Source organism: Chenopodium album, chromosome 9 (assembly GCF_948465745.1).
Source record: "Chenopodium album chromosome 9, dcCheAlbu1.1, whole genome shotgun sequence".
NCBI lineage: Eukaryota > Viridiplantae > Streptophyta > Magnoliopsida > Caryophyllales > Amaranthaceae > Chenopodium > Chenopodium album.
This window is the reverse complement of record NC_137842.1, coordinates 62,479,519-62,504,921: the sequence shown is the minus strand read 5'-3', so window position 1 is coordinate 62,504,921 and position 25,403 is coordinate 62,479,519. Positions and strand designations below refer to the sequence as shown.

Below are 25,403 nucleotides of genomic sequence, written 5' to 3'. Positions count from 1 at the left end.
TGCAAAAGTCCAAAACATGAGCAAACAGAGTCTCTTTAAAAAAAAACCCTGTAAAACTATCCTACACCCACAAAAAAAAAAGAGGTGGGGTGGGGTGGGGGGACACATTTAGAATTTTAGACTTCCAACAAGATAATCTGTATTGGTATGGACAAAAGAGCTAAAGATTGGTATTGAGCATTGATCCCTCAACCCCTTAAATAATGGGCGATGGACCATTTTACATGGAATCGAATTCAATATTCAATCTATTTTCTTTATGAATACTCAAGACTGGAAAATCAGTCTAAAATGTATGTGGTTTATGTTACAAAACTATCTTCATTAATTTCATCCTTGAATCTACATACACGGTTTCTAAACTCCCTTCCTGTTTTGGTTTTTGACATTTTGTTTTCTAATTCCCGGTGGTCTGAAGAAACTGAAAGTAAGGTAGTCTATAACTCATCGTTAGCTGGATGTTCTTCAGCTTTGACATTTTTCTTGATAAATGCTCCCAAATCCTTCAAACTGGACTTCGGCTGCAGTTTAATCTGGAATGAGAGAAAGAATCAGCCAAAAATAGTATCGGGTAAACATTATGGAAATAATGAAATGAAGGTATTCGACGTTTACTGGATTCGATTTATCAGCCGCTGGATAAAAAAGTAGAGCTGGGTAGTCAGTGACCTGCCATACATTAACAATAATCCAACATGTTTATTTCTGTCCAAGTGTACAAAGCTACAATATGAAATAATATGCTTATTGATGCGTATTTCAGTATTACTTGATTTGCTACCTAATTTGTTATATTAGACCAATAATGTACCCCTTTCACACATTCACTTGAATCTTATAGGGTTCACTATTAATGATCAGATGTCATAGAAAACAATCCCTATCAACAAGGTGATTCTACATGTGGAGTACTTCTTCCATCCTATATTGTCCAAAATGATCTTATATCTATTACGGAGTATTTCTTTTTCAAACTATCTTTATTTCCTATATTATCTTCACAAATTTTTTTTTAGACAAAACTTTCCTTGTTTTCTTCAAAAAGGTTTATTCCCATAATAATAAATAAAAAAAATTGTTCACAGAAAACATTTTTTTTTTTGTTTACCTGGAGAACAGTATTATGCATAGGGAATTTTTACTTCACAGGGAACAATTTCATATAGATTAAAATTAATACTAACCCAACATTGTTCTACTTTCCTTAATTCCCGTGAAAAATTCACAATAAATTAAACAATATGGACAGAAGGGATATTGCATTGAATATAAATGATTTAAACATTATTTCCATGTTTAAACATTATACCCTTTGTCCTATATACAATATTGTTTATTTTCTTTATGTGAATTTTTCACGGGAATTAAGGAAAATGAAACATTGCATAATTAGAAATAATCTTTATAAAAACATGGTTCTGTGAATAATATATTGTTCCGCATAAATAAATAATTTATTTAATGCGGACACAATTTTTTTTAGGTAAAGATAGTTGAGAATCAGAAAAGAATAGAAATAAGATAATTTTGGATCATCCTAAAAAAAAAGGAGGAAAAAAAAAAAGGTTAGAGGGAGCATTTCTTATAATACCTCAATATTATTACGTAGTTATTTCTAACCAGTGCCCAACTACCTCTTTATGTTTATTACTCCGTAATAGACTGGTATTTACTCACACTTAATTAGTCACTTATAGCATTGATAAGTGGTAATGAAAATGATGGATTGAGCCGATTGCTAGTGCAAAGGCAAGTCATGTCTCTGTCGATAAATTTACATAAAAGATCCTTCTAAATGTCCATAGCCATGGACTGTCATATTCCTTTGCTAAGTATTGTTTCTTATCATTATTTTTCATTACCATTTACATCTTTTAGAGCATGCTTGACATTGGAGTAATGAAGACAAGATAAATATGAAGATGGTTTTAGACTTTTAGGTGGTGGTAAAAACGATGATGTAGTATGCTAACCTAAAAGGGAAGGATTGGTGGGTAGCTACAACCCTCAAAAGTAGGGTAATAATACCCCCCATTCTCCTCCTCATACAAACCACTACCTCCTCCTATCACCCTCCACCTCCATCCACTCTCATTCTCCTTGATATTTATCTACAACCCTTTTAAAATATTACCCTCATTCACAGCATGCTCTAAGTGATAATAAGTGGTTATGAAAAAGAAAAGACTACCGGAAAGCCATTACTATGGAGTATGGACATTGACACAGATCATTATCTGAGCAAAAGCCCGCCTATTTCATTACAATTCCTCTATCTAACCTTTTATCAAATGAGTAGTGAAAAGTGGCTCAAGGAGTCTTATCCATACAACATAGCAGCAATGTTTGCAAGCACTCTAAAAGTCTACAGCTCTTCCCCAGCCCAATCACTTTTAAATATAGACATAACACTAAAGGAATAAAGTCCCATTATATACTTTGTATATAGATATGCCTTAAAAGTCAAAATATATTGAACAATAAAGGGATGAGATATAGATATATAATATAAGAACAAAAGAGATAAATAAGCACAAAAGGCCTAAGCAGATGAACAAACCCATAAAATACCATAAAGTTAAGTAATAACTGACCAAAAAGGCAGCTTATACATCAACAATGATGATGTCAGTAAGCTATTGATCTAGAAAATGGATCCAAAACAACTACATTCTTACAAAATTAGTTTAAACACTACATAATAAATACCCCCTCCATTTCAAATTACTGGTTACACTTTTATAAAAATAAATGATCACTTAACCTTTTTCCACTTTGAGACAAGCCCCCCATACCTTTTTTTTTTTAATCATTTCCTTACTCATTCTATACATATCATAGCTCTTTTTGGTCCAGTGCTTATTACTATATTCTTTACTACTCCTTCCGTCTCATAATATAGTTCTTGTTTGTGTTTTTTCACAGAATTTAAGAAATAGGAGGAAAAAGTAGATGAAGTACATTAATAAAAGTGAAAAGTACAATTATAGACAAAAGTTAGAGAGAGAAAGTGGAAAAAAGTACAAGGCATGTGCAAAAATCAAGGGTAATTTAGGAATTACAATGAAAAAAGTTCAAAAAAAAAAAGTGAGGGTATAATGGTCTTTACATACTATCCAAAAATAGAAACAGGAACAACATTTTAGATCTCCAAAATAGGAAAACAGGAACTATGTTATGGGACAAAGGGAGTATTTTTTTACCTTACAAGTTTCCATTGAATTGTTACCATTGATTTAAAATGGGGAGAGTAATTGGCAGAATATTTCAGGCGAGGAGCTTATTTATTTATTTATTTATTAATTTATTTTTTTGAAAGAGGAAGCTGGTTTATTAGTACTTAACAATTGTTTGGCACCCTCAACCAAAAATTACTGCGCACAGCAATAATAACACATTCAATTACGTTAACAACTTTGAACTACCATTCTTATGAGACAGAATAATAATGCTAGCTCTGGGAACAAGCATCCTATATGAGACAGAATAGTAAGTGCTAGCTATGGGAACAAGCATAAATACTTCTTAGAATACAAGAAGTCGGTAACACACATCAGTCATGTGAGACATACATGAAAATGCTTCAAAATCAAACTGGAGTATTATAAAACTCAATTTCCACTCATCACCTAAATCATGATAGGCTTAGAGAGAGAGAGACCAAAATGCCAAATGCTTATTTTCACTATTCTGTTACCCCACTGTCCCAGTGTTTTCCTTTTTTATTTTTCATTTTTTAATAAGCTACACAATTGAAAAATTAACCCGATACTGTTTTCTGGAAATCATTTTCAAATCTTTGTTTTATAAAAGTATAAAACTACCACACAGATTATTGTCTCAGAATGAACTTACGCTAATACCAAAGGAATTCAATAACGTCTGTTACAGGAAAAATGAGGTATAAATTTTCTCCATTATCATGCAGACATGTACAGAACATAGCATATTCCTAAAATTCATGCTACTGACCTGAAGTTTTGGATGCTCATTTACAGAAGCATCTATCTTTGCAAATAACAGATTTTTCAATCCTTTGAAATGTTTCGCCAACTTCTCTACTTGCTTGCTTGCAGCATCACAAGTCATGCACCATGGTGTGTAGACCTTAATGGTTTAAAAGAACATCAAAACAAATAAATTAAAGAAAAGAAAAGAAAAAAACAATCATCTGAGCAGAACCAAATATTTTCGAGTTGACTATTATTCACATATTTATCAACATTTGTTATATTATTCAAAAGATATTAAAAACAGAGAAGGGAAGAGACATCAGCCTACAGAAAGTAAAATCGAAACTGGAAGTGCATGATGAATATATAAAATAAAATTTGAAATTGGAGGATAGATGGTGAGAAGAAGACACAGATGCCAAAAGATAAATGAAAAGAAAATAAGAAATCCTATAGAATGCTACAGTACAACGCTTAGTTTGTAAACATGTTATTTTGTACTACAGAAAACATCAAAATTCTAAAATTCTCCATGTGACACACAGTACAGAACGCATATAGTGAAAGGAGAAGGTAAAGAGAAGAAACAAAATGAAGGACTTAAAATAGCAGGGGCACAGATGGTAGGAGCACTAACCTCAAGAAAAACATTCTTGGAACTACTCAAAACCAGGTCATCAAATGTCTTTCCCACTACAACGTGGACGCTAGCATTTTCCTGTAATTATCAATCACAACTTGTAAATAAAGCAGCCAATAGATAATCTGTTTTCCTATGAATTACTAGGGGTTTCAACAAGAAAGATTCACCATTCAAGCATCTCTAGAAAATTTTCAAATTAATAAGATCTATTGATCCAACTTTGTTAAAAAAAGGCTTTACTAACAACATTCGAAGTACACAAGTTAGATACTAAATATAACACCATAATTGACGGTTCTAAAAAATAGCGGGATCATTGAGAGAATAATTGCAACTATCCAAGTTTTGACTTTAGTTGAATGTTGCAATAATAATAATTCAATAGTGCATCCAAACAATTAAGATCCTTTTCTTCTCAAATACAATAAAGAGAGTGTTCTCAAATGAAGTAATTCATGTAGCATGATAAACAAATTGTCTTTCTCGAACAACCTCTAACAGGGTAAATTAACTATATATCATAGATTTGACCATCCTTAGTAGTCAGAATATAACAAAAATGTAAAGAGCTGAAACTACCAAAATAAAAAGGATGTGGAAAAACTCACATTATCAGGTATAGTCTGTGACTTATAATACATTGGAACAGTCCCTTCCAATAGTCCAGAGCAGAAATCCTACATCATGCCAGAAAAGAAATTAAATGTCAATCTACACAAATTATTTATGGAGTAAATAATTATAGCAAACAATGATTATACTTCTAGTTTGCTTGGAGTAGGTTCTGATTCCAACAGATACTTTGTGCTAATCTTACTATCAAAAGCAGCAACCTATAAGTAACAAAGGTCAGTTATGCTCAAGTAAGAATGGCATAATCAGGTAAACAATAGACAAGGCAATGCGTATCTAACTTGAGAATAAGTCACAACGAACAAACAACATGAAACTTACAACAGTCTTCTGAGAATCTTCCAGTCCAAGCAGAGTCAGGAAAGGTTTTGCTAGGTTCTCCTCAGTAATGTCCACATATATGAACATTATCTGCACCAATTAAGTCGAACGAATTAACTCTATTGTTTAAAATTAAGAGGTTAAGGGTGACAGAGAAATTGTTACCTTTGACTTAAATTTCTTGGCAACTTCTTGAAGAGACGCATGAAGGGACTTAAACTCATCAGACTCTGCAAACACATAAACCTACAATTCATTTTTACTAGGCATTAGAGACTTGCTTGATATAGGGTCTGATAATTATGTGCAGAGTTCGATAACACCAAATTAACAAGATACAAATGTCTGAATTAAGGAAACTAACTAGAACAAATGAAGTTAAGCAGAATTGGGCAATCTTAAAGTTACTCCACATTGGAGTGGGAGGTAAGGGGGAAGAAACTTTCCAGCAATTAAAAGTTATCAAGACTCATGGTATGAAAGTAGGCATCCACTGAAAGATATATTAAAGGATAACAAACTTAAAACTTTGAGCAAAATTTAGCAAAAAGATATACTGGTAGATATCCATCAAAATGAAATGTGCTTGGGGTAGAGTTTTAGTAAGGAAAAAAAAAACAGTCATCATTGTCAATTCGTCATTCAAGATTATAGTGAAAGACAAATCAAAACATGACCCTGCCCACCCTAGCTTCACTTCAACAAAGAGCAAGTGAGAAGAAAAAAGTTAGGTAACAGTTTGGTTAATATGTCTAACTCAACCCTTCCCCCCTTCCTTAATTCTCTCCCCTTTGCCATACTGGATGACAATGTATCTCCCAAGAATGAGGTGATGACATGCATATCCTAGGATGCTGCAAAGAGTTATTAGTGATAATTTAACGACAAACACATCCAAAGTGACCAAAAAGGGCTCCACGGCTGTGAAGTTTTGCAGTTTTTCCAACAAAATTTCAGTAAACATACATCGGATTGCTACTGCATAATCTGAGACCACAAACTATTACAAAGTGTCACCAACCGGAAATCTAGGCTTAGGATTGACAGCTTTCAAGCAATCTAAAAAATACTTCATATGATGGTGAATGAATAGATATAAAGTCTTCACCCCAAAACTGTTCAGAATAGAGGCATAAAGTAGAATGAGGGCAGCACTTAGAGAGCTCCCTCTTCATTCAAATATGCCCAAGGGAGGCATGAGAAATGTGGTTATGCACATGTAGGGCTAGCGGATGAAAATGAATCAAATACCCCCAGAACCTGTGAGTCTGTGACAACAGATGCAAGGATATTTTCCTCCCTGGGCTGTCAAATTAAAATAGAATGCAAATGTAACTGTATATATTGATCACGCATATCTTATATTCATTAAGTTGCAATTGTATATGGTTAAAGTAGCCCTTACATAATTTTTTTACTAGTAATTTGTTTTGAGCTCATTTGAAGCATTTTGAACTCTTGAAGAAAGATAAACTTAATTGGAGTATAAAAAAAAAACACCTGCAGTGCAAAATAACCTTAGTCAAGCGCCTTTTTGCGTGAGGCATCAGAATTCTTGTCACTTTTTACAAAGTGTACCTCACAACAAAGAGGCGTGCCTAAGGGCTAAGGCACAGGAAATTCCCTATCGCTGGTGCTCTTTAGCCTTTTTATACATTGGAATTGATGAAGAAATATTAACCTCTTGTGAAGTTGCCTCAGCGAGTCAGTAGGATCATTTTTTATCTTATGTTTTAGAGGAATTTTAAAGGTTTAGCCGTTTAGGTATTGCTGAAATTTTTAGGTGAAAAGCATTTGAACCTTAGCTTCTAGCTTGGCACCTTAGCGCATCAGATAGATTCATGTACTCGTTTTTCCTTTAGTTAAAGAAAAATTAAAAATCCTTCCTGAACTGAAAATGCTTCCAGCAAGAATCAAACTACAATAACTCCTTAATAGGTTTCACGCTTGAAAAATTTACACGGATGGAAAAGGACTCAGCAAGTGAACTAGGTTGTAGCATTCCTTCTTGAGTTCCTCTTACTTCCAATAAGATGATTCAAGAATAGAAGGAATAGGAAGATGAGTAATTCTAAACTTAATATTTCTTGCCTTTGAAAAAGGCTTAAAGAAACCTCACTTCATAAGTTCAAAAAAAAGAAGGAAAAAAAAAAAAAAAAAAGATAGTGATCACACTGTTGCAACTGTATACATGACTTTCTTAACTCTGAGAACAATGGATGCCAATTGAAATTTCAGGATGAAAACATATGAAAGCAAAAGATGCAATACGAAAAGCATGGTAAACATATAATAAAAGTGTAAGAAACCTGGTATTTAATTTTGCTTGAGTAGACTTTAACAGAATTCAACTCAGTTAGAGTTGCAATTAATGGAAACTTGTTGTGTTCCAAAAACTGCAATATATTGTCCATCTCAAGGGGCTCTTCTGCAAAAGCAAACATTATTACCTACATCAGAATGATAGTAGTACTGAAGAGAAAGGTAAAAGGAAAAAAAAAAAAAAGAGAGAGAGAGAGAGAGAGATTGGACAGGACTTTGGCAAGCAATTGCCTAAAAATGATCAAGCTCAAATAAAATAAGGTGCCATTACTGATTTAAGATGTTATAATTTTCTTAATAACCTACTGAGTTGAGATATAGACAGATATGTTAAGACAAAAAATTAATGACAAAAGCAGTACTTACCAAATCTAGTATATCTTTCTGGTTCACTCTTGACTAGACCAATAAAAGGTTTTGTGATCTTGGTATCAGGGAAAAGAATTTTTGCAACCTCATTGAAGTTAGTTTCAACAAACTGAATTTCATTGTCCGAAATTGCGGCTTTGATATATTCTTCATACTGAGGACCCTGTAAATAGTAAAATATTTCACACAGATAAATTAACAGCTGCAAGAGGATTTGTGTAGAGGACTAGAGGGGAAGCACCCAAAAAAAACAAAGTTAACACAAAAAATTTAAGGCAAAAATTGTCAATATGACATGCATAACAGAAAGATTGAGTAGTTAAAACTTTGAACCAGGTAATCTTCTCCATCTCTAAGTTTGTAAAACAACTAAAGTACAAAAAAAAAAAAAAAAAAAAAACACCTTATGCAAACAAGTCATGGCAAAACCCTTCACATGAATGCCTGAATGCAGCAGCCATAAAACGCTTGGATTTATAGTCATTGCAATTGTCAACCTTTTCCTAAATTGGAATCAATCTCTCACACCAAACAGCCAACACTGAACAAACATAATTAATTTTATAACTCGAGACAACTTGCCTTTTGACCTCGGCAAGTACAATCGAACATACCCTTATTTTATGGTCAAAGATCAGTCAAACCAAAAGATCAAACCAACCTAGGAAGATCTAGATTTAATCACCTTATTAAATATGATCAGGAATAAAGCGTTAAACAACAGAATTTTTAGTAGAGCAACAACTTAACATACATTAATGATAAAACATAGATCAAATGGCTGCATTGGGTAAATCAGGGGCAATTTTATATCATCTAAGTTCATAGGTAAAAGAACAGAAGTGAAACAAAAACTTCATTGTAGATAATTTAACAAGTGGTGAATTCTTTATAAGTGACTTTCCAAAGTCAAGATCTTATGTGTATATCAACATTGTGGACCTTGTGTGTTTTCAAAATCATAAAGCAGACAATTCTTATGTATTTGAAGATTAGGTGTTAACATAAATTATGAGATCAATCTAATATTAAGGACCTTATGGAAAACATAATTCAATGTTCAACAAATCTCCCATCCAGCCACACTAAGAAGCCCTGAACATATCTCAAGGACTCAACCCATGTGCCATGTTTTGAACCATACCGCACAGTGACTTCTCTCATTAACACCCTTCAATGTTGTCTAGATCTTATGGACATCCTTAGACTTGATGACTCCAACAACATCCATACAAATTGTAGTTCCAACCTTGAGTACGCTTACATAAATACGAGTATTCACATTTTTAGGCTCAGACAAATTTGCACACAAATAACAATGAGTCTATGAGCACTTATTTGAAAGACTCCACATACCTAAACCAATAGTCATTAGGCAAATGAAACTAAGTATTCACCTAGATCTTCTAATACAACTAGGATATCCATCATCATCCTAATTCCGATTTACAAGTGAATAGAGGGAAATCAACCAGACCTGGGCACTTACGAAACATATCCCAAGTTGGACTTCACAACATATTGGTTTCATATAGAGCTTGTATATGAGCATTTTGTCACAATCCTTGACAAAGTTATTAGAATCAAAAGTTGCGCTATTTAACACATGGTAATTGGACACCCACCCTCTTAGCATAAGGTGCTCATTGCTCAACAGGTTGAGATTTGGAGCTAACTTTAAGTCTTTATTAAGATATCATGCTTCTTTCATTTGTCATTGTAATGGTCTGATGGATAACACTCATTGACTCATTAAAACATCTTAGAGAAGTAACGCCAATGTGGCAATAGTCAATGTGGGTCTCTTGTATGTTGAATGTTCCCAAGTGGAAGTGTGGAGCTCCACAAAAATGCCTATGCACCCAACAACAATAAGAAAAAAGAGCAAAACACTGCTACTTAATATATTTTCTAAAGGTTTGAGATCAGGAGAATTTTCTTATTCAAAACATTTTTTGGGAGAAACGAATACAACATAACCCGAACAAGAACCTAACGCAATCCATATAAAAACAAAAGTAGGTAGCTTTGTCATAGAAACATCTCCAAAAATAATACTTGTATTGCTCTAACGATCCAATGCAAGGCCATAATTCCGAAATTATCCATCCTATTCACTATATAGTACTCCTTATTTATCAGAACATATTAATCATCCAATCAAATCTACTGTAATTCATCATATCACACTACACTAACTCGCAGTCTCGCACCACATTACACAATATTCAATCAAAATTACTGACTTCCTTGTCAATCAACTGCAGTTAGCCCAAGATAAACAATACCAACGCATAAAAACTAAGAAAACATATTACAGATAACACATATTCGCCAATGCCAATGATAATACATCAAAATTCTCCGAATAAAGACTAAAACTACATAATTGGAGAAATTTACAGAACTGAAAATACCTCAAAATTCTCAAACAGCCCAACAACATACATACTGTATTTCTTAGCAAATGCCTCAGCTTCAACAACTGAATTCAATCTAACAACAGGCTCACCCGTCTTCTTCCTTGCCCAAATCATTATCTCCTCCCTAATCAAAAACCCCATCTCAAAATTTCAGGAAAAAATCCAAATTAATAATGCCTTTCAAATTCAAATTTAACAAAAATTAAAATTAGAATCTTACGCAGAAAATCCACCAGTATACTGCTGAGAAGTGCCATTGATGAAAAGAAGCAGAGTAGGGTAACCCTTAATACCCAAAGACGACGCCGTTTTAGGGTACCTTTCAGCATCAAGCTTAGCCATCAAAAGGGGGGAACCCAAATCATTCAAAAAATTCGCAGATTCAGCGAATTGGGGCATTAATTCAGCACTTCTAGGGCACCAAGGGGTATAACCCAGAAGAAGAACAAACTCATTTTGGTCAATAACTTTCTGGGTATTATCATTATTTAATTCTACCACAATTCTCTGAGCTTTGCTCAATACTCTAGCTTCTGAAGATGGTGATGAAGAACCATGGTCGATTTCATCTTGTTCGTCGAGTGCTAGGAGTTCTTCGAACTCCGATATGTCATCGCCGTCGTCGGCGGCGGAGGAGGTGGGGTTGTCGGCGGAGGAAGATGAAAGAAGGGGGGTTAAGAGGAGGAGGAGAAGGAGGAGAGAGAAATGGAGGGGTTTGGACATGGCGATTTAGGAGAGAGAAAATGTGTATGAGAAATGGAGTGAGTGTGAGTGAGATGCAGAAAGTGATGGCGAAATGGTTTGCGTTGATCGCGGAACTGGAAATGGGAACGATGGAAATTGATGGGGGAAGAGAGAACTTTTACATAATTTTGACTAGAATAAGGGTTTGACTTTTTTTTAATAAGGTGTGTTCGATTTACCTTTAAAAAAAATACTCAATGTGTAGATGACGTATTGAACTATTTATATTATGCGCAAAATAATCCAATTAAGCCTGTGAATTTTATGTCATGGTGACTCTTGATATTGTATAAGTTGACTAACTTAACCAAAAACTTAGGCCCTGTTTGGGAGAAAGCTGAAAGGTGAAGCTGATTGAGTTAGCTGATTTTGACTAGCTGATTTTATTAACTGATTTGACTAACTTATTGTATTAACTGATTATATAAAAGTGTTTGGTAAATAACTGATAGCTTAAAGGTGATTGAGTATGTGAAATGACCAATAAGCTAATTGTGGGGTAGGTAGTTTAGATAGGATTTTAAATTAAATGAGGTTATAAATGTCATTTCACAATAATTAATGAATAAGCTAATTGAAAAAGCTCCTAAAGTGAGCTTTTTCAAAAAGAGCTTATTTAGTGGAATAAGCTCTTTCAATAAGCTTGCTACCAAACACTTGTATTAGCTTGTTTGACTAGTCAATCAGCTAAAGTTAGTCAAATAAGCTAATATACCCCCAATAAGCTTACTACCAAACAGGGCCTTAAATTTATGATCGAAGTCTATGATCGATATATTTATATTATCAATTTTTACTATATTTTACAATACTTTTAGCTTTTCGGGTCTATGATTCAATCATAACATATCAAGACCGATTTAATTAGGGGGTAGTAAAAGGTAAAAATTCATGGTTAATCAAATCGAATAGGGCAAGTTCAAGGGCAATGAATTATTGTGATGAGGTATAAATGTGTAATGTCATAGAAATTCTATCAATATATTAAAACTCATGGCAATGATTGTAACCTTGCCACGTGTCGCCATATCACCTATATTAATTACCAATGTTTCCTCACAAAAATTTATTATTTGTTAGTATTAAGCCGTAACCTTTATATACATTAAAATTGAACTTTGATCCAATAACGCATCTTATATGATAATAAAGTTGTACGGAGTATTATAAAAAGAGTTATTTATGTTCATAATTAAATTCAAAAATTATAATTGTGAACTTATATGTGGATATTTTAACAATAATATGATTACAAATTTATTTCATTTCTTTCAGGTACTCAACAATAATGCATATAGGTGTTAATTAAAATATGTAACCCAAAAATGCATAACAATTTTACATGTTTTTTCTTTTTACCGCAAAATACATTTAATCAAAGGAATTTATTAATTATGAGTTTATGACTGTAAAAATCCTAACAGTTACAACAAACTGATACAATTTATAACATTTAGATTACTGCATAATAAATAATTATTAGTTTTGATGTTCAATTACATTTACAAAATTTAACAAATGATATTATTTTTATAAAACCACCAATATATTTCACTCTATTTTGTTGTACTTTTTAATATACAAGCAATGACCCGGGGCATCGCCCAGGCCAAAACCTAGTTATGATTTCAAAAGACAACTAGGTTAGTCCATTGAGAGGCTTGGTTTTAGCATTAAGAATTTTGCTCATTTAATTTGTTTATAATATTAATAATTTAAGTTAAGCATAATAAATTACGATTATTCTCTATGGATATAATTCATTAATTTGTGCTAATTAAAAAGAAAAACATGATATTATATTCTATTTACATGTTATACTATGTACTTTATAATGTAGCTAAGGGCCTATTCTCTCAGCCTATTTTCAGTTCAGTTAAGTTCGGTTCATTTCAGCTCCAATCAGTTTAGTTTAGTTCAGTTCATACTTTCCTTCTCACATAAAATATTCAGTACAGTTCAGCCCCAATCAGTTCAATTTGGTTCAGTTCAGTTTAGCTTAGTTCAATAAATGTGAACATGCCCTAAGTACTCCGTAGTTAAGTAAAAGATGAGACAAATTTGAAGTGATTAACAATCAATTTTTATTTTTCTTGATTACGTAGGAAATTGTGGAGTGTAACTAGTCAATTTAATCACTATTAAAATCTAAAAAAGTTATGAAAAATTGAAAATGTACAATCTATCTACCTTTTCCGAGTCTTTCATTTGAAAGCAAAGAAAAAAATGTCACTAACAGTTTTGGCGGAAAATATTTATATGAGAATTGATTGGAAGCCAATACATGGACAACAGTGATGTCAGTGGTTATTACATTAGAAGATTCAATGTTAACTTAATAAAAGCCTACCTAAGACCTTAGGAAAATAATCTAATAAGTTCACCAACAACAGATGCAGTGTAACACCCCCAAATCTCCCTTTATGTAAATACTATATTTATACGTATAGAAATACCGTAGAGATAGACTTGGGCGTATTACCGCCACGTGAAAATGTAAGGCTTAATTAATTACTCAAATTGCAGCGGAAAAATAACTAACTTTTATTAATAATATGAATAACCGTAATAACTGTTTCAAAATAAACCAATAAAAACTTGTCCATAAATAAAATTAATTCCTAACTATGTGATCCCCATTCCCGACTCTAGTATGCGCACGAACAACTTCACACCTGAAATCAAGACTGCTTACCAAAATGGTAAACAGGGTGAACCAAAACAAAAAGGAGAACTGATTAGCAAAAACGCTAAGTACGTATAAGTGCAAGGCATGTAAATACTTTTATTAGGCAAACATGCTTTCGAAATAACCATTTAAATTTAAACCTGTCACGAGTCATTTTCCAAAATTAAATTTTCCAAAAATAATTAAACCTTCCAAGGGTAGTAATATCCATCAATAAAAGCTTTCCAAACCAATAGATTTCCAATTTATAAACTTCTCAATTTTTGATATATTTCTAAACCAATTTTCCTCACCTAGGTGTGCACACCCCCCAAGCAAGTTATACTCGAGGAAAGACCAGATCATACAAAGTTCATGGTTTTACTTAACCAGTCCCGGGTAGAGGGACAATTAAAATATCAAATACTCAGGCTCATAATGAGCTGCAATTTAATTGAATCAAGTGATTTATAAATCAAACAACTTTTATTAAATCGATCAACACTTTTAGAGATCAAACCTTCAAATCCTAAAATTATACACCTTAACTCGTCATGAAAATTGTTAACTTAAATATTCATACGCAACATTTATTCAACCAATCATTAAAACAAACATTATACAAAACACGCATTCAAATTGTATCAAGGACTTAGCCACCTATACGTACCTTGATTACGAGAACAAAAAGGTACGACTACTAAACTTGACCACGATCGAGAGACTCCTCCTACACAAATAAAATAACCTTAATTAATATAAGGTTAACAAAATAACACAAAACCAAAATAAAAAACACCATTCTATTATGCATGAACTACCTAAATATTAACCTTTATCAAAATAGTGCTATTAGTATAGTTGGGTGGTCGTTGGTGGCGGAAGAGGTAGTTGTTCGGTGGCAACAACTTGGTTATGGGTTGCAGAGTTTATTTAAGCTAGATAGAGTAAGAAGAAGGGGTGATGAGATAGAGAGTAGAGAAGAGGATTTCTGATTTGGTGTGAATAAGTGGGAAGAATTAAGGGCCTATTTATAGTGTTTAAGGGGTAGTAAGATAGAGTTAAAGGAGGATTGAGATTAACATGGGAACATGATAAATGTAAGTTTGTTAAATGAATATGAGTGAAATTTAGTCTAGGTTAATTCATGTGGGAAAATACAATGGAAAGGATTAGGGATGGAAGTAAGATAGATGCTAATATGGTTAAGAAAGATAAATTAAGAGAAATTAAGAAATTTAAGTTAAAATAGGATAATGGTAAGTAGGCTTCATACTCACGGCCTTTTTTTTTTTTTTTTTTTTTTTTTTTTTTTTTTTTTTTTTTTGAAAATCATAGTTTAAGATAATGATTTGATAATGAAGTAAAAAAAAATATATATATATTAGATAATATCAAACTAAAATAGTTGTATATCATAAAATATGAACTAACCAAAATAATTAATTATTATTGATTTAAAAACTAAAATAAATAATTAAATACTTATTTTTTTGCGCCAAAATTTAATTTTGGCTCCTAATTCAAATAATTGAATAAATTATTAAAATATTTATTTATTATTTTTTTCAAAATTTCGGGGTATTACATGCAGCCTGGTTCGATATATTTGTCTGACTTTCAATTTCCTTGAAAAAAATTATTGGGTGTATATGTATAGTAATTGATAAGTTTAAATAAGTTAAGAAATATGTACAAGTGATTGTCGAGTTTCATATAAACTCTCATAAGTGAAAATCAAATGAACCAAGCACATTCGAACAATTTTTTTTATAAACTTGTTTGAACTTATAAACTTTTACATGAAATTAATTTTGCTAAACTTAATTGAAAAAGCTAGGTTGGCATAAACTGAGCATAATTATTAGGTTGATGATAAAATCTTATTAGAGGAGAATTCTCTAGTACTGATAGAATATTAAACATATTCCCGAGTCTCAAATTCTCAATCATAAGCTTAAGCTTTTGTTTGAATTGGTTCACTAACATGGTATTGGAGCCAGCGCGACACAAAGGTCACTGGTTCAAATTTCATCCACCCCTCCTTTCAAAGTGGAATATTTCGTGTAGGGTATGCGGGAGGCCCATGCTGCATTCACACTTCCAGCTCAAAGGACTCTCATGTGAGGGGGCGTGATAGAGTATAAAACATATTTTTGGGTCTCAACCATCAGTTTAAGCTTTTGATTAAATTGGTCCACTAACAAGTACTTTGTATTATATATCATGTTAAATTGTTGATATTTCTAGATTAACCCTGCACGATTTGAAAATAACTTTCTCATTTTTCCTAACTAATTTCTAATTAAATATAAATATACAATTCTCAAAAGTGCATAATTTTCATATTTAATTAAGAAATTTCAATTAAATTATATTACTACGTATTAACTATTGTTAACAACTCGTAAATAACCAAATAGTATAACATGTAAAATTTAAAATTTAAAAATTCAAATGGAATATATTTTTCAAGCTATGTTAATTAGATAGGGTAACTTAAAAATTAAAAGCAAAAATTATAATTAAAAAAAAAGTGACACATAGGCAATGGTGACATCATCGGTTGTTATTTTAGTATATATATTGTGTTCAGTGCGTTTCTGGTGCGGCTGGCCGCACCATGCGGCAGGGTGCCAAATCAGCAAATGACAAAGTAACCCCACCAACTTAGTAACCCCACTAACCTAGTAACCCTTCCAACCAAGTAACCCCTGACCGGACCAAGTAACTCATGACCTAGTAACCCCTGATCGGACCAAGTAACCCATCTAGTAACCCCTTAAGTAACCCCTTCGACTTAGTAACCCCTCCGACTTAGTAACCCCACTTAAGTAACCCTCAAGTAACCTCACTTAAATAACCCCCCAATTAACCCTTAGTAACCCCTTCAAGTAACCCCACTTAAGTAACCTATCTAGTAATAACCCCTTAAGTAACCCCCGACCTACCCATCTAGTAACCCCTTAAGTAACTCCCGACCTAGTAACCCTTGACCCACCACCACCCCCAAAATTCCACTAGCCCCACCCCCGATACGCCACCACCACCACCATACACCAAACCCACAAACAAACATAGATCCAACCGAACCCACAACCAAACCGTTAAAAAAAAAAATTTAAATCGAACAAATACCTTTAAAATTAATAATGGCTTTGAATTTCACTTCAAATATGGCTAAAAAGACCAAATTCGACCATGAAAACTCTAGATCTAGAGTTTTTATGGCCGAATTTGGTCTTAAAAACCTTTAACTATTTTTCGACGACGGAGTACAAGGAGCTCACGGAGCACGACGACGGGTTGGTGGAAGATATGCATTCCCTTTTTTGGAAAAAGGAGGAGAGAAAGAGGAGATAGCTTGGTAAAGGGGATGATATGAGTGGCTAATTGGAGAAAAAAAAAATTAAAAGAGGAGAGACAAATAGGACACAGAGAAGAGAGAGAAGAAGAATTAAAAAATAAAAAAAAATATATTGTGACTGGCAGTACAGTGCAATCAGCCACATATGAAACTTTGTGTATTATTCTCTCAATAAGATAAGTTTTGAAAATTTTGGTCATGTAACCGATCTAAAATGTCGAATGAATCCACATCCAAAAAGTTCCACCTTATTGGGTTTCGTTTCTTGCACATCCTCTTGGTGATTCAAATGGGACCATCGTATTGTTTTTGATGAGTCTTAATGACTCATCTTGCAAAGAACTAAGTTGTTCGTTGGAGTAGAATATTCATCATTTTGCCTTTCTTACAACGCTCAACATTGTCCTTCTCGAATGCTCCAGTGAAATTTACCAAAATTCTAATATACTAATTTTTAAGATAGGCTTTAATGCTCATAGTGGAATTTGATCTAAACCTTTATCAATTGGCCAAATTTTAATTGTACTTTTGTCACATGACAATCAAGTTCTAGAATTAATTAAATTTATACTACTCCATAATACATTAATTATTAGTGAGAAATTTCTAATGATTAAGTGGAATTAATTAAAGGGATCTTTTAATTAAATCCCATAAGATAATTATAGTTAGGTAAAAATAAACCAAGAAGGGTCATTGTCAGCTGAGATGTTTATGAAATAATTAATGAAAACATTTATAGTTCTTATAATTTCATGTGCTCATGTGCCTAAATGCCTAATTCGATCGTGTTCACACATCCCTTTTTTTATTTTAATTTTTGTGTTGTGTAAATGTCGAAGAAACGTTTCCTACAATCCTACATAGGTTTAGTTGGCATCTCTAGTTCTCTAGAGCTGTATTGTGTTGCACACCATCTAGTCATCTAGTCCCGGATTCTAATACCATGTTAAATTTCAAGACAATATGAAATATAACCCGAACAAGGAGGAGGCAAGATTTAGGATCTTCCGTACTAAAACCAATTGTTAATAGTATGGGTAACTCCTCTACCTAATAAAATTAAACTATCTCTCCTCTTTCTTTAATATGGGACAATCACAAGTGGGTTATAATGGATTTCAACAGAGCCCTCTAGTAAAACTTCGTTCTATGTTATAATTAAGGGCATGTTCACAAAAGTAGGAACTGAGCTGAATTGAATTGATTGGAACTGAACTGATTGGAGCTGAACTGAACTGAAATTCAGTAAATGTGAACAAGCCCTCTAACAATAACATTGGTTCAATTCTCATATACAATAATGATAATTTTTCTTATCATCCGAAACAATGAGATACTATTTTTCTTTTACTAAACAGTAGCCTAATTTTTTCCTTTGTCAATATTACTACTGATGGAGTGTATGAATCAATTCCGAGCTTCAAACATACATTAGCTTAAACTTTTGGCTCATCTCTGCTGGTCCTTTAATATAGTATAAACGTCAATGTAACACAAACGTTACAGGTTCAAATTTCATCTACTTTCCATTTTTCAAGTGGAATATTTTGTATTTTTGCACTGAGTATAAAGGGTCAGCCATATATTTCAAGCTCTCATGTGAATGGACAGCTCTCATTTTTTTTCCTTCGCTAAAACTAGGGGAAAAGATAATAGGCATCCATCATTATCATTCATATTTTTTTCATTAATACTTCTAACACAGGGAAAGAAATCTGAGTTCTTTGTCTACGGGGTTCCAAATCTTGCAACTATAATAACGATAGAGATTTTATCTTTATTTTTTATCTTATTTTTTATTTTACATTTTTTTGACATATATATATATATATATATATATATATATATATATATATATATATATATATATATATATATATATATATATATATATATATATATATATATATATATATATATGCAATAAAAGGTACAGTACAACTTATTACATGTATTAAAATAATTTAATGTTTATTATTTCAAAATATGTATATTGATTCCAGCACAATGATAGGTACAGTATATTTATTATTCATATACCCTTAAATTCAACTCCTATCTATTTTGTTTAGTTGTAAATAAGTATCGAATCAAGAAAAAATCTAGATTGTTGTTTAAATATTGTAGATTCAACCATTTCCAACCTTGAAGAATTTTTATGAATTTCCCTTTTCCATGTAAATGAAAAGAATGAAATCAACTTATACTTACATGTCCAAAATAGTACTCCATATAAAATAGTACTCCGTACTAGTAAATTATATTGTAATAGATGGTTACTACCAATAATAATAATAATAATAATAATAATAATAATTATAATAATAATAATTATAATAAAAAAAAACTTTTAATTTATCTTATCAAATAGATCTCATTATTATTTGTTTTATTGACTCATTGGAAGGATTTTATGTCTACATCTTCAAAGTATATATACTAAGGAGCGAGGTAAGACTGCTATAGGAAGTCATTGTTAAGGGTCATGCGGCCCATGCATGTGTACAATGCAAGGGGCACTAGCTACTGTTAGATAGTTAAAAGGAAAAGATTAACCAGAAATTATTGTTTAATACGAAATAATATTTAACATTGTGCAATGCAAATTAAAATATCCTTGGTAGGCCAAGATAGATTATGACCTGTTATCATCATACATGAACCTACTATGAACCTAACTTAATTAACTCATTCGACAGGTCTAAGCTAAATTTTACATATTGATTGGATTTCGCATGAAATTTAAAGATATACTCTGTATATCATGTTTCAATACTTTTTAATTGTTCAAGTCAGATCAATGACCATCACAAATACAAAAAAATTTATATATATAATCGATCCACATATCTGAATATTTAACATCTCTTATTATGTAGTTTTAGTCTCTTTTCCTCAAGATCAAATACAACCCTATTTTTCGACAATCTTTCCAGGTGACCATTGGCCAATGTCCATCTAAAAAAATAAAAAAAAATTATTGCATATGGGTAGGAGTCTAGTACACTGGTACATAATTACATATACACATTAGCATTAGCTATTAGCTATTCATCTGAATTAAGGGTCATCAACTAACCTAAAAAGGAGTTTACCCTACAACATAAATTATATATCCAATAAATACAATCTCAACCTCAGTTTTCCAGCTTTATTTCCCATCTAATTTCCACAATTCCGTGTGCTTTGCGTCTTTGCAACATCCACACTTCTTTTTCACAATATACCCACGTGCCTTTTTACCTTCAATTAATACAACAACTTGCTACATTCTTTTAATTATATTGTATTATATTCCTATATTATATTATGTTATATTATATTATATTATAAAATTATACTACAACTATAAGATTTTCATGTTGAAAATCTCTCTAGAATCACCAAAAATCACAAACATTTTAAACCCAAAACCATCCTAAAAAAACCATATAGTATATATCAAAATAATATAATTTTTTTACAATATGGTTTATGGTGAGCCAAAAAAGAAAATGATCATATTAGTACCATATCCAGCACAAGGCCATGTAACACCCATGCTAAAACTAGCCTCATCATTATCAACCTTCGGGTTTCGACCATTGGTGGTCTTGCCGGAGTTCATACACAGGTTGATTTTCAATAAAGTCAACGCCGCCACCAAGGGTGGGATCGTGTGTGTATCGATCCCAGACGGGTTGGATGAGGAGAGTAAGTCTCGCGATTTCTTTAATATTGAAAAAGCAATGGAGGATCACATGCCGCCTTACATGGAGCGTCTAATTCGTAAGACTAATAATAATAATGGTGGTGAAAATATAGCATGCATGGTTGTTGATCTACTAGCTTCTTGGGCTTTTGATGTTGGGACTAAATGTGGTGTTGCTGTTGCTGGGTTTTGGCCTGCGATGTTGGCTACTTATTCTTTGATATCTTCTATTCCAGAGTTGGTCCAAAGATGTCTCATCTCCGAGTCAGGTAAATTTTCCGTTTCTTAATATTAGTAATAGTTGCAACATTTTGACCTATCACTATTACGAGATAACATATAAATAGTTCTTGTTAGGTTTCTCTCATATGAATTTTAAGAGATCAGATCTTTTGTAAAGCAAATACTTGTATTTTATAATTTAAATTAAAGTTAAGCATAAAATAACATCAACGTGTAACTTGTAGTACAGTACTAACTTGTAGTACAGTGTATTAGTTTTCGTCTTTTTGGATTAATATCGGAGGTTTCATTTGTACAAGTGTACATCAACAGTACTCTAACCAAATCTAACTACAGAGTGCTTAACTAAAAACAACACGTTCGAGTTATTACTTTATCATATTCGTTTAAAATTATATTAATAGCCACATAACTACTTACGTAGTATTATAGTACAATTAGTTGACATTTACCCTTGGACGAAAGAAAGATAAAATATGTTAATCTCCTTTAAGTTAAGGGCTAAAAGCCTAAAGTAAAGTATACACATGGTAGTAATAATAATACCTGAACTCCTGAAGTATACACACAATACTACACATTGAGGGCGAGGAATAACTCATGTGGTTAGAGATCTCCTCCTAATTTTAGACGATCTTGGATTCAATTCTCATGACATTAGAGAAGACTATATCTATAATGTTGATGTCATGTCGCCATGTTAATACTCCGTACAAAAATAATTATTCAATTATATCGCCTTCTGTTTTCACACGCAATTAATTAAGGTAATAAGGTATATTATCTACTGTAAAGAAGTAAAATCTACTTATTTAAGACAAGATCTTTCTATGCATGTTGACATGTTGTTGATCAAGATTATTTTTTAAAAGGTGTGCCACGTTGTAGCCACGTAGATTATAAAATATTACGAGTATTATATATTTTAACAATAAAGAATATAGGGTGATGTTGACAAATAGTTTTATTTATTTTATTTATTATAAATTCTCAAGTCAATAACTGAACAAGACAACAAGTCAACTTGCGATAAAATACCATGAATCAATCAATCGTATTTCATATCAAGTGATATTAAAATAATTTCATGTATTTTAATCAACCCATGATCCTATGCGTGTTTAAGCAGTGTTCCCTCCTCTAATCTCCATTTACAAATGTCCAAAATAAATGTTGATGTTCTGGTTATATGGTACTCCTTCCGTCCCTAAATTACATTCCTCTTTCTCCACATAATAATAGAGATAAAGAGGAATGTAATTTAGGGACGGAGAGAGTACTATTTTTAATTTAAGCTTCGTTAATGTTCTTCGTTTATTTATTTTTTTTTTATTTTTTAAAATTCATTTCAATATAAAGTGTCAATTTTTTGTTGAATTCATTGCAAAATAAAGGGTCAATGATAATGACAACGAAAAAATTCAAATTTAAAACTCTAATTATCAATTTGACCTTTTGTTCGAGTTGATTCTTTAACCCAAAATCGGAGTCACCATGACAATAGAAGGGCTGGAGTTTAAATCTCATCCATCCCTCATTTTTAAAGTAGAGACTTTTCTTAACAAAAAGTCGTGTTTACCACATAATGTCATATACTCATATAGTCATATTAACATGAAATATTTATTCAAAATTTGTAGGGCTCCCACAATTTCATGGACCAATATCATTTCAACATGACCAACCACTTCTTAAGAGTGAAGATTTACCTTGGTTAATTGGAACTCAAGCTGCTAAAAAGGCAAGATTTAAGTTTTGGGCCTAGACCATGGACCGGTCCAGATCTCTCAGGTGGATCCTTGTCAACTCTTTCCCAAACGAGTCACAAAAGATATGGGCCAAAACTCCAGAGTACGGCCCAACCACTTATTCAATCGGCCCATTAGGCAGTAATGAAGTGAGTGAAAGCCCAACTTTTTGGGAAGCAGATGAAAGCTGTTTGGGCTGGCTAGAGCAACAAGAGCCCAACTCAGTGATATACATATCGTTTGGAAGTTGGGTTAGCCCAATTGGCGAAGCAAAGGTGAGAAATTTGGCCTTAGCATTGGAAGAGCTAAGAAGCCCATTTGTTTGGGTTCTTGGGCCTGAATGGAGAGATGGGCTGCCCAAAGGGTACATAGAAAGATTAGGTCCAAAAGGGAAGATAGTTGCATGGGCACCACAAGTTGAAGTATTGCAACATAAGGCAGTTGGGTGTTACATCACACATTGTGGATGGAATTCTACTATGGAGGCTATACAATGTAAGAAATGCCTCTTGTGTTTTCCGGTGGCCGGCGATCAATCCTTGAATTGTGAATACATCGTGAATGTGTGGGAAATCGGGGTTAAGATGAATGGGTTTAGTGTAAAGGATGTCTGTGACGGTGTTAAAAGTGTGATGCAAGATCGAGAGATGAAGAAGAGAATCGAGGCTTTGAACATGAGGGTCATGGGGGAGAAGGCAAGCTTGGAAGTTAAAGATAATTTGTTAGGTTTCGTGAAAGATCTTAAGAGAACGTTTAATGCATTACAATTTAATATATGAAGCATCATATTGTAAGGAAAGCTTGTGAAGTTTGTGTACTATATTACCTTTCATTTGTCAACTTTGTGAATAAACTATCTTTTTTTGTACTATATATATACCTTTTTTGGGAAATTCTCATTGGTAGCCATCAACTTTTGCTTATTTTCATTGGTAGCCACTTTGTATATGAATTATCTTTGGTAACCTTCAACTTTTAAAATGTTACTTTTGTAACCTTATTTGGTTAAATACCGTTAATTGGCTGTTAAGTTTAACTGAGGTTAGTTTCATAAAAATTAAAAAAGTTTAACTAAGGTTAATTATATTATAATTTGATTAAAAAAAAAAACCCTCCCGCAACCAGTCCAGCCACCCCCTCTTCTCCCCCTTCGCTGCCGGCAACGGCCCACCCTTTCCCGTCGGCGCCCAATTCCCGACACCCCAGCCCCAACCGTCCCTCTACACTACTACTCATGCTGCCTCGGTGCCTCCCCTGCTCCCTCACGCACCAAACCCACAACACTAGCCGACAACCAGGCAACTCCCCACAACCGTCACATTGTAGCTGCCGAACAACCAACCGCCGTCGCACCAACCCGCAGCCAGCAGCTCCAAACCGCCGCAGTACCGAGCAGCGCCGCAAGCTCCAATTATAGCCCAATCAATCCCACCCAACAATCGAATCAAATATCACCACCATGCCCTCACCACAATCGAACCACCATGGAGAACATGGATTACGCTTCAAAGGGAAATTGTTATTCGATGATTACAAAATCATCTTACCTCACAAACTATTTCAATGGATGACAGAAAGCTCAAAAGTCGTTTCAATGGAGAACTCAGAGAGTCAAAGTAAGCTATAAGGAGGCTTAGATCTACCTTTCATCAAACAATTTGGGGGAGAATTCTAAGAGATATAAATAATTAATTAGCAAAGGGAGGAGAGAAAGAGGAACAGTACGGGGGTGGAGGAGGAGGAAAGATGAAAAACATTTTTTTTAACGTTTTTATTTTAACAATTTTAAAGATAATTTTAAAGATTAATTAACAATTAAAATGGCTCTAAATCAAAGTTAACTTTTATTTTAACGTTTTTATCCATATAAGGTTACGGAAGTAACATTTTAAAAGTTAAAGGCTACCAAAGATAATTCATATACAAAGTGGCTACCAATGGAAATAAGCAAAAGTTGATGGCTACCAATGAGAATTTCCCATCTTTTTTTTTGTAAACTACGAATTATAGTTTTTGTTTTGTTTTGTTTAACACTACTTAATAAAAATCTTGACCTACAACTCATTATGATTCCAATCCAGGGCCGTAGCAAGGGGAGGGCAGCTGAGGCGGCTGCCCTAGGCCTCTTGTTAAAAAGCCCAGTTTCAATACAATACAAGACCCCAAATAAATATATTTCGTATTAAATAATATTACGTATATATACATTTAACAAAAAAGAAAGAAAGAAAGCAAGAAGTGTATACTGTACAAACGGGCCTAGACCACCGAAATC

General features: G+C 32.9%; 1 protein-coding gene and 1 pseudogene across 1 annotated transcript; one reads left to right on the top strand and one right to left on the bottom strand.

The window, feature by feature from the left end:
- Nucleotides 1-235: 235 nt before the first annotated feature.
- LOC145558681 (protein disulfide isomerase-like 1-6) lies at nt 236-11,562 on the bottom strand. The gene is made up of 12 exons (XM_081619990.1): nt 10,885-11,562; nt 10,659-10,788; nt 8,239-8,404; nt 7,860-7,978; nt 5,716-5,796; nt 5,551-5,640; nt 5,358-5,429; nt 5,205-5,273; nt 4,591-4,671; nt 3,973-4,107; nt 616-669; nt 236-533 (listed from the first exon to the last, which is right to left on the bottom strand). The coding sequence occupies exons 1-12, from the start codon at nt 11,385-11,387 to the stop codon at nt 438-440; spliced, it is 1,596 nt and encodes a 531-aa protein (XP_081476116.1). The 5' UTR covers nt 11,388-11,562; the 3' UTR covers nt 236-437.
- A 9,351-nt stretch (nt 11,563-20,913) lies between these two features.
- On the top strand, nt 20,914-23,907 carry LOC145560080 (UDP-glycosyltransferase 82A1-like; annotated as a pseudogene).
- Nucleotides 23,908-25,403: the final 1,496 nt, after the last annotated feature.

What these genes read in the sequence shown, in the direction of transcription:
- LOC145558681 (XM_081619990.1), bottom strand. Translation starts at nt 11,387, where the DNA reads ATGTCCAAACCCCTCCATTTCTCTCTCCTCCTTCTCCTCCTCCTCTTA. An exon ending in AAGATTCTCAGAAGACTGTT is followed by an intron (nt 5,430 to 5,550) that starts GTAAGTTTCATG and finishes TGTTACTTATAG; the next exon opens with GTTGCTGCTTTTGATAGTAA. An exon ending in ATGAGCATCCAAAACTTCAG is followed by an intron (nt 670 to 3,972) that starts GTCAGTAGCATG and finishes AATGTATGGCAG; the next exon opens with GTCACTGACTACCCAGCTCT.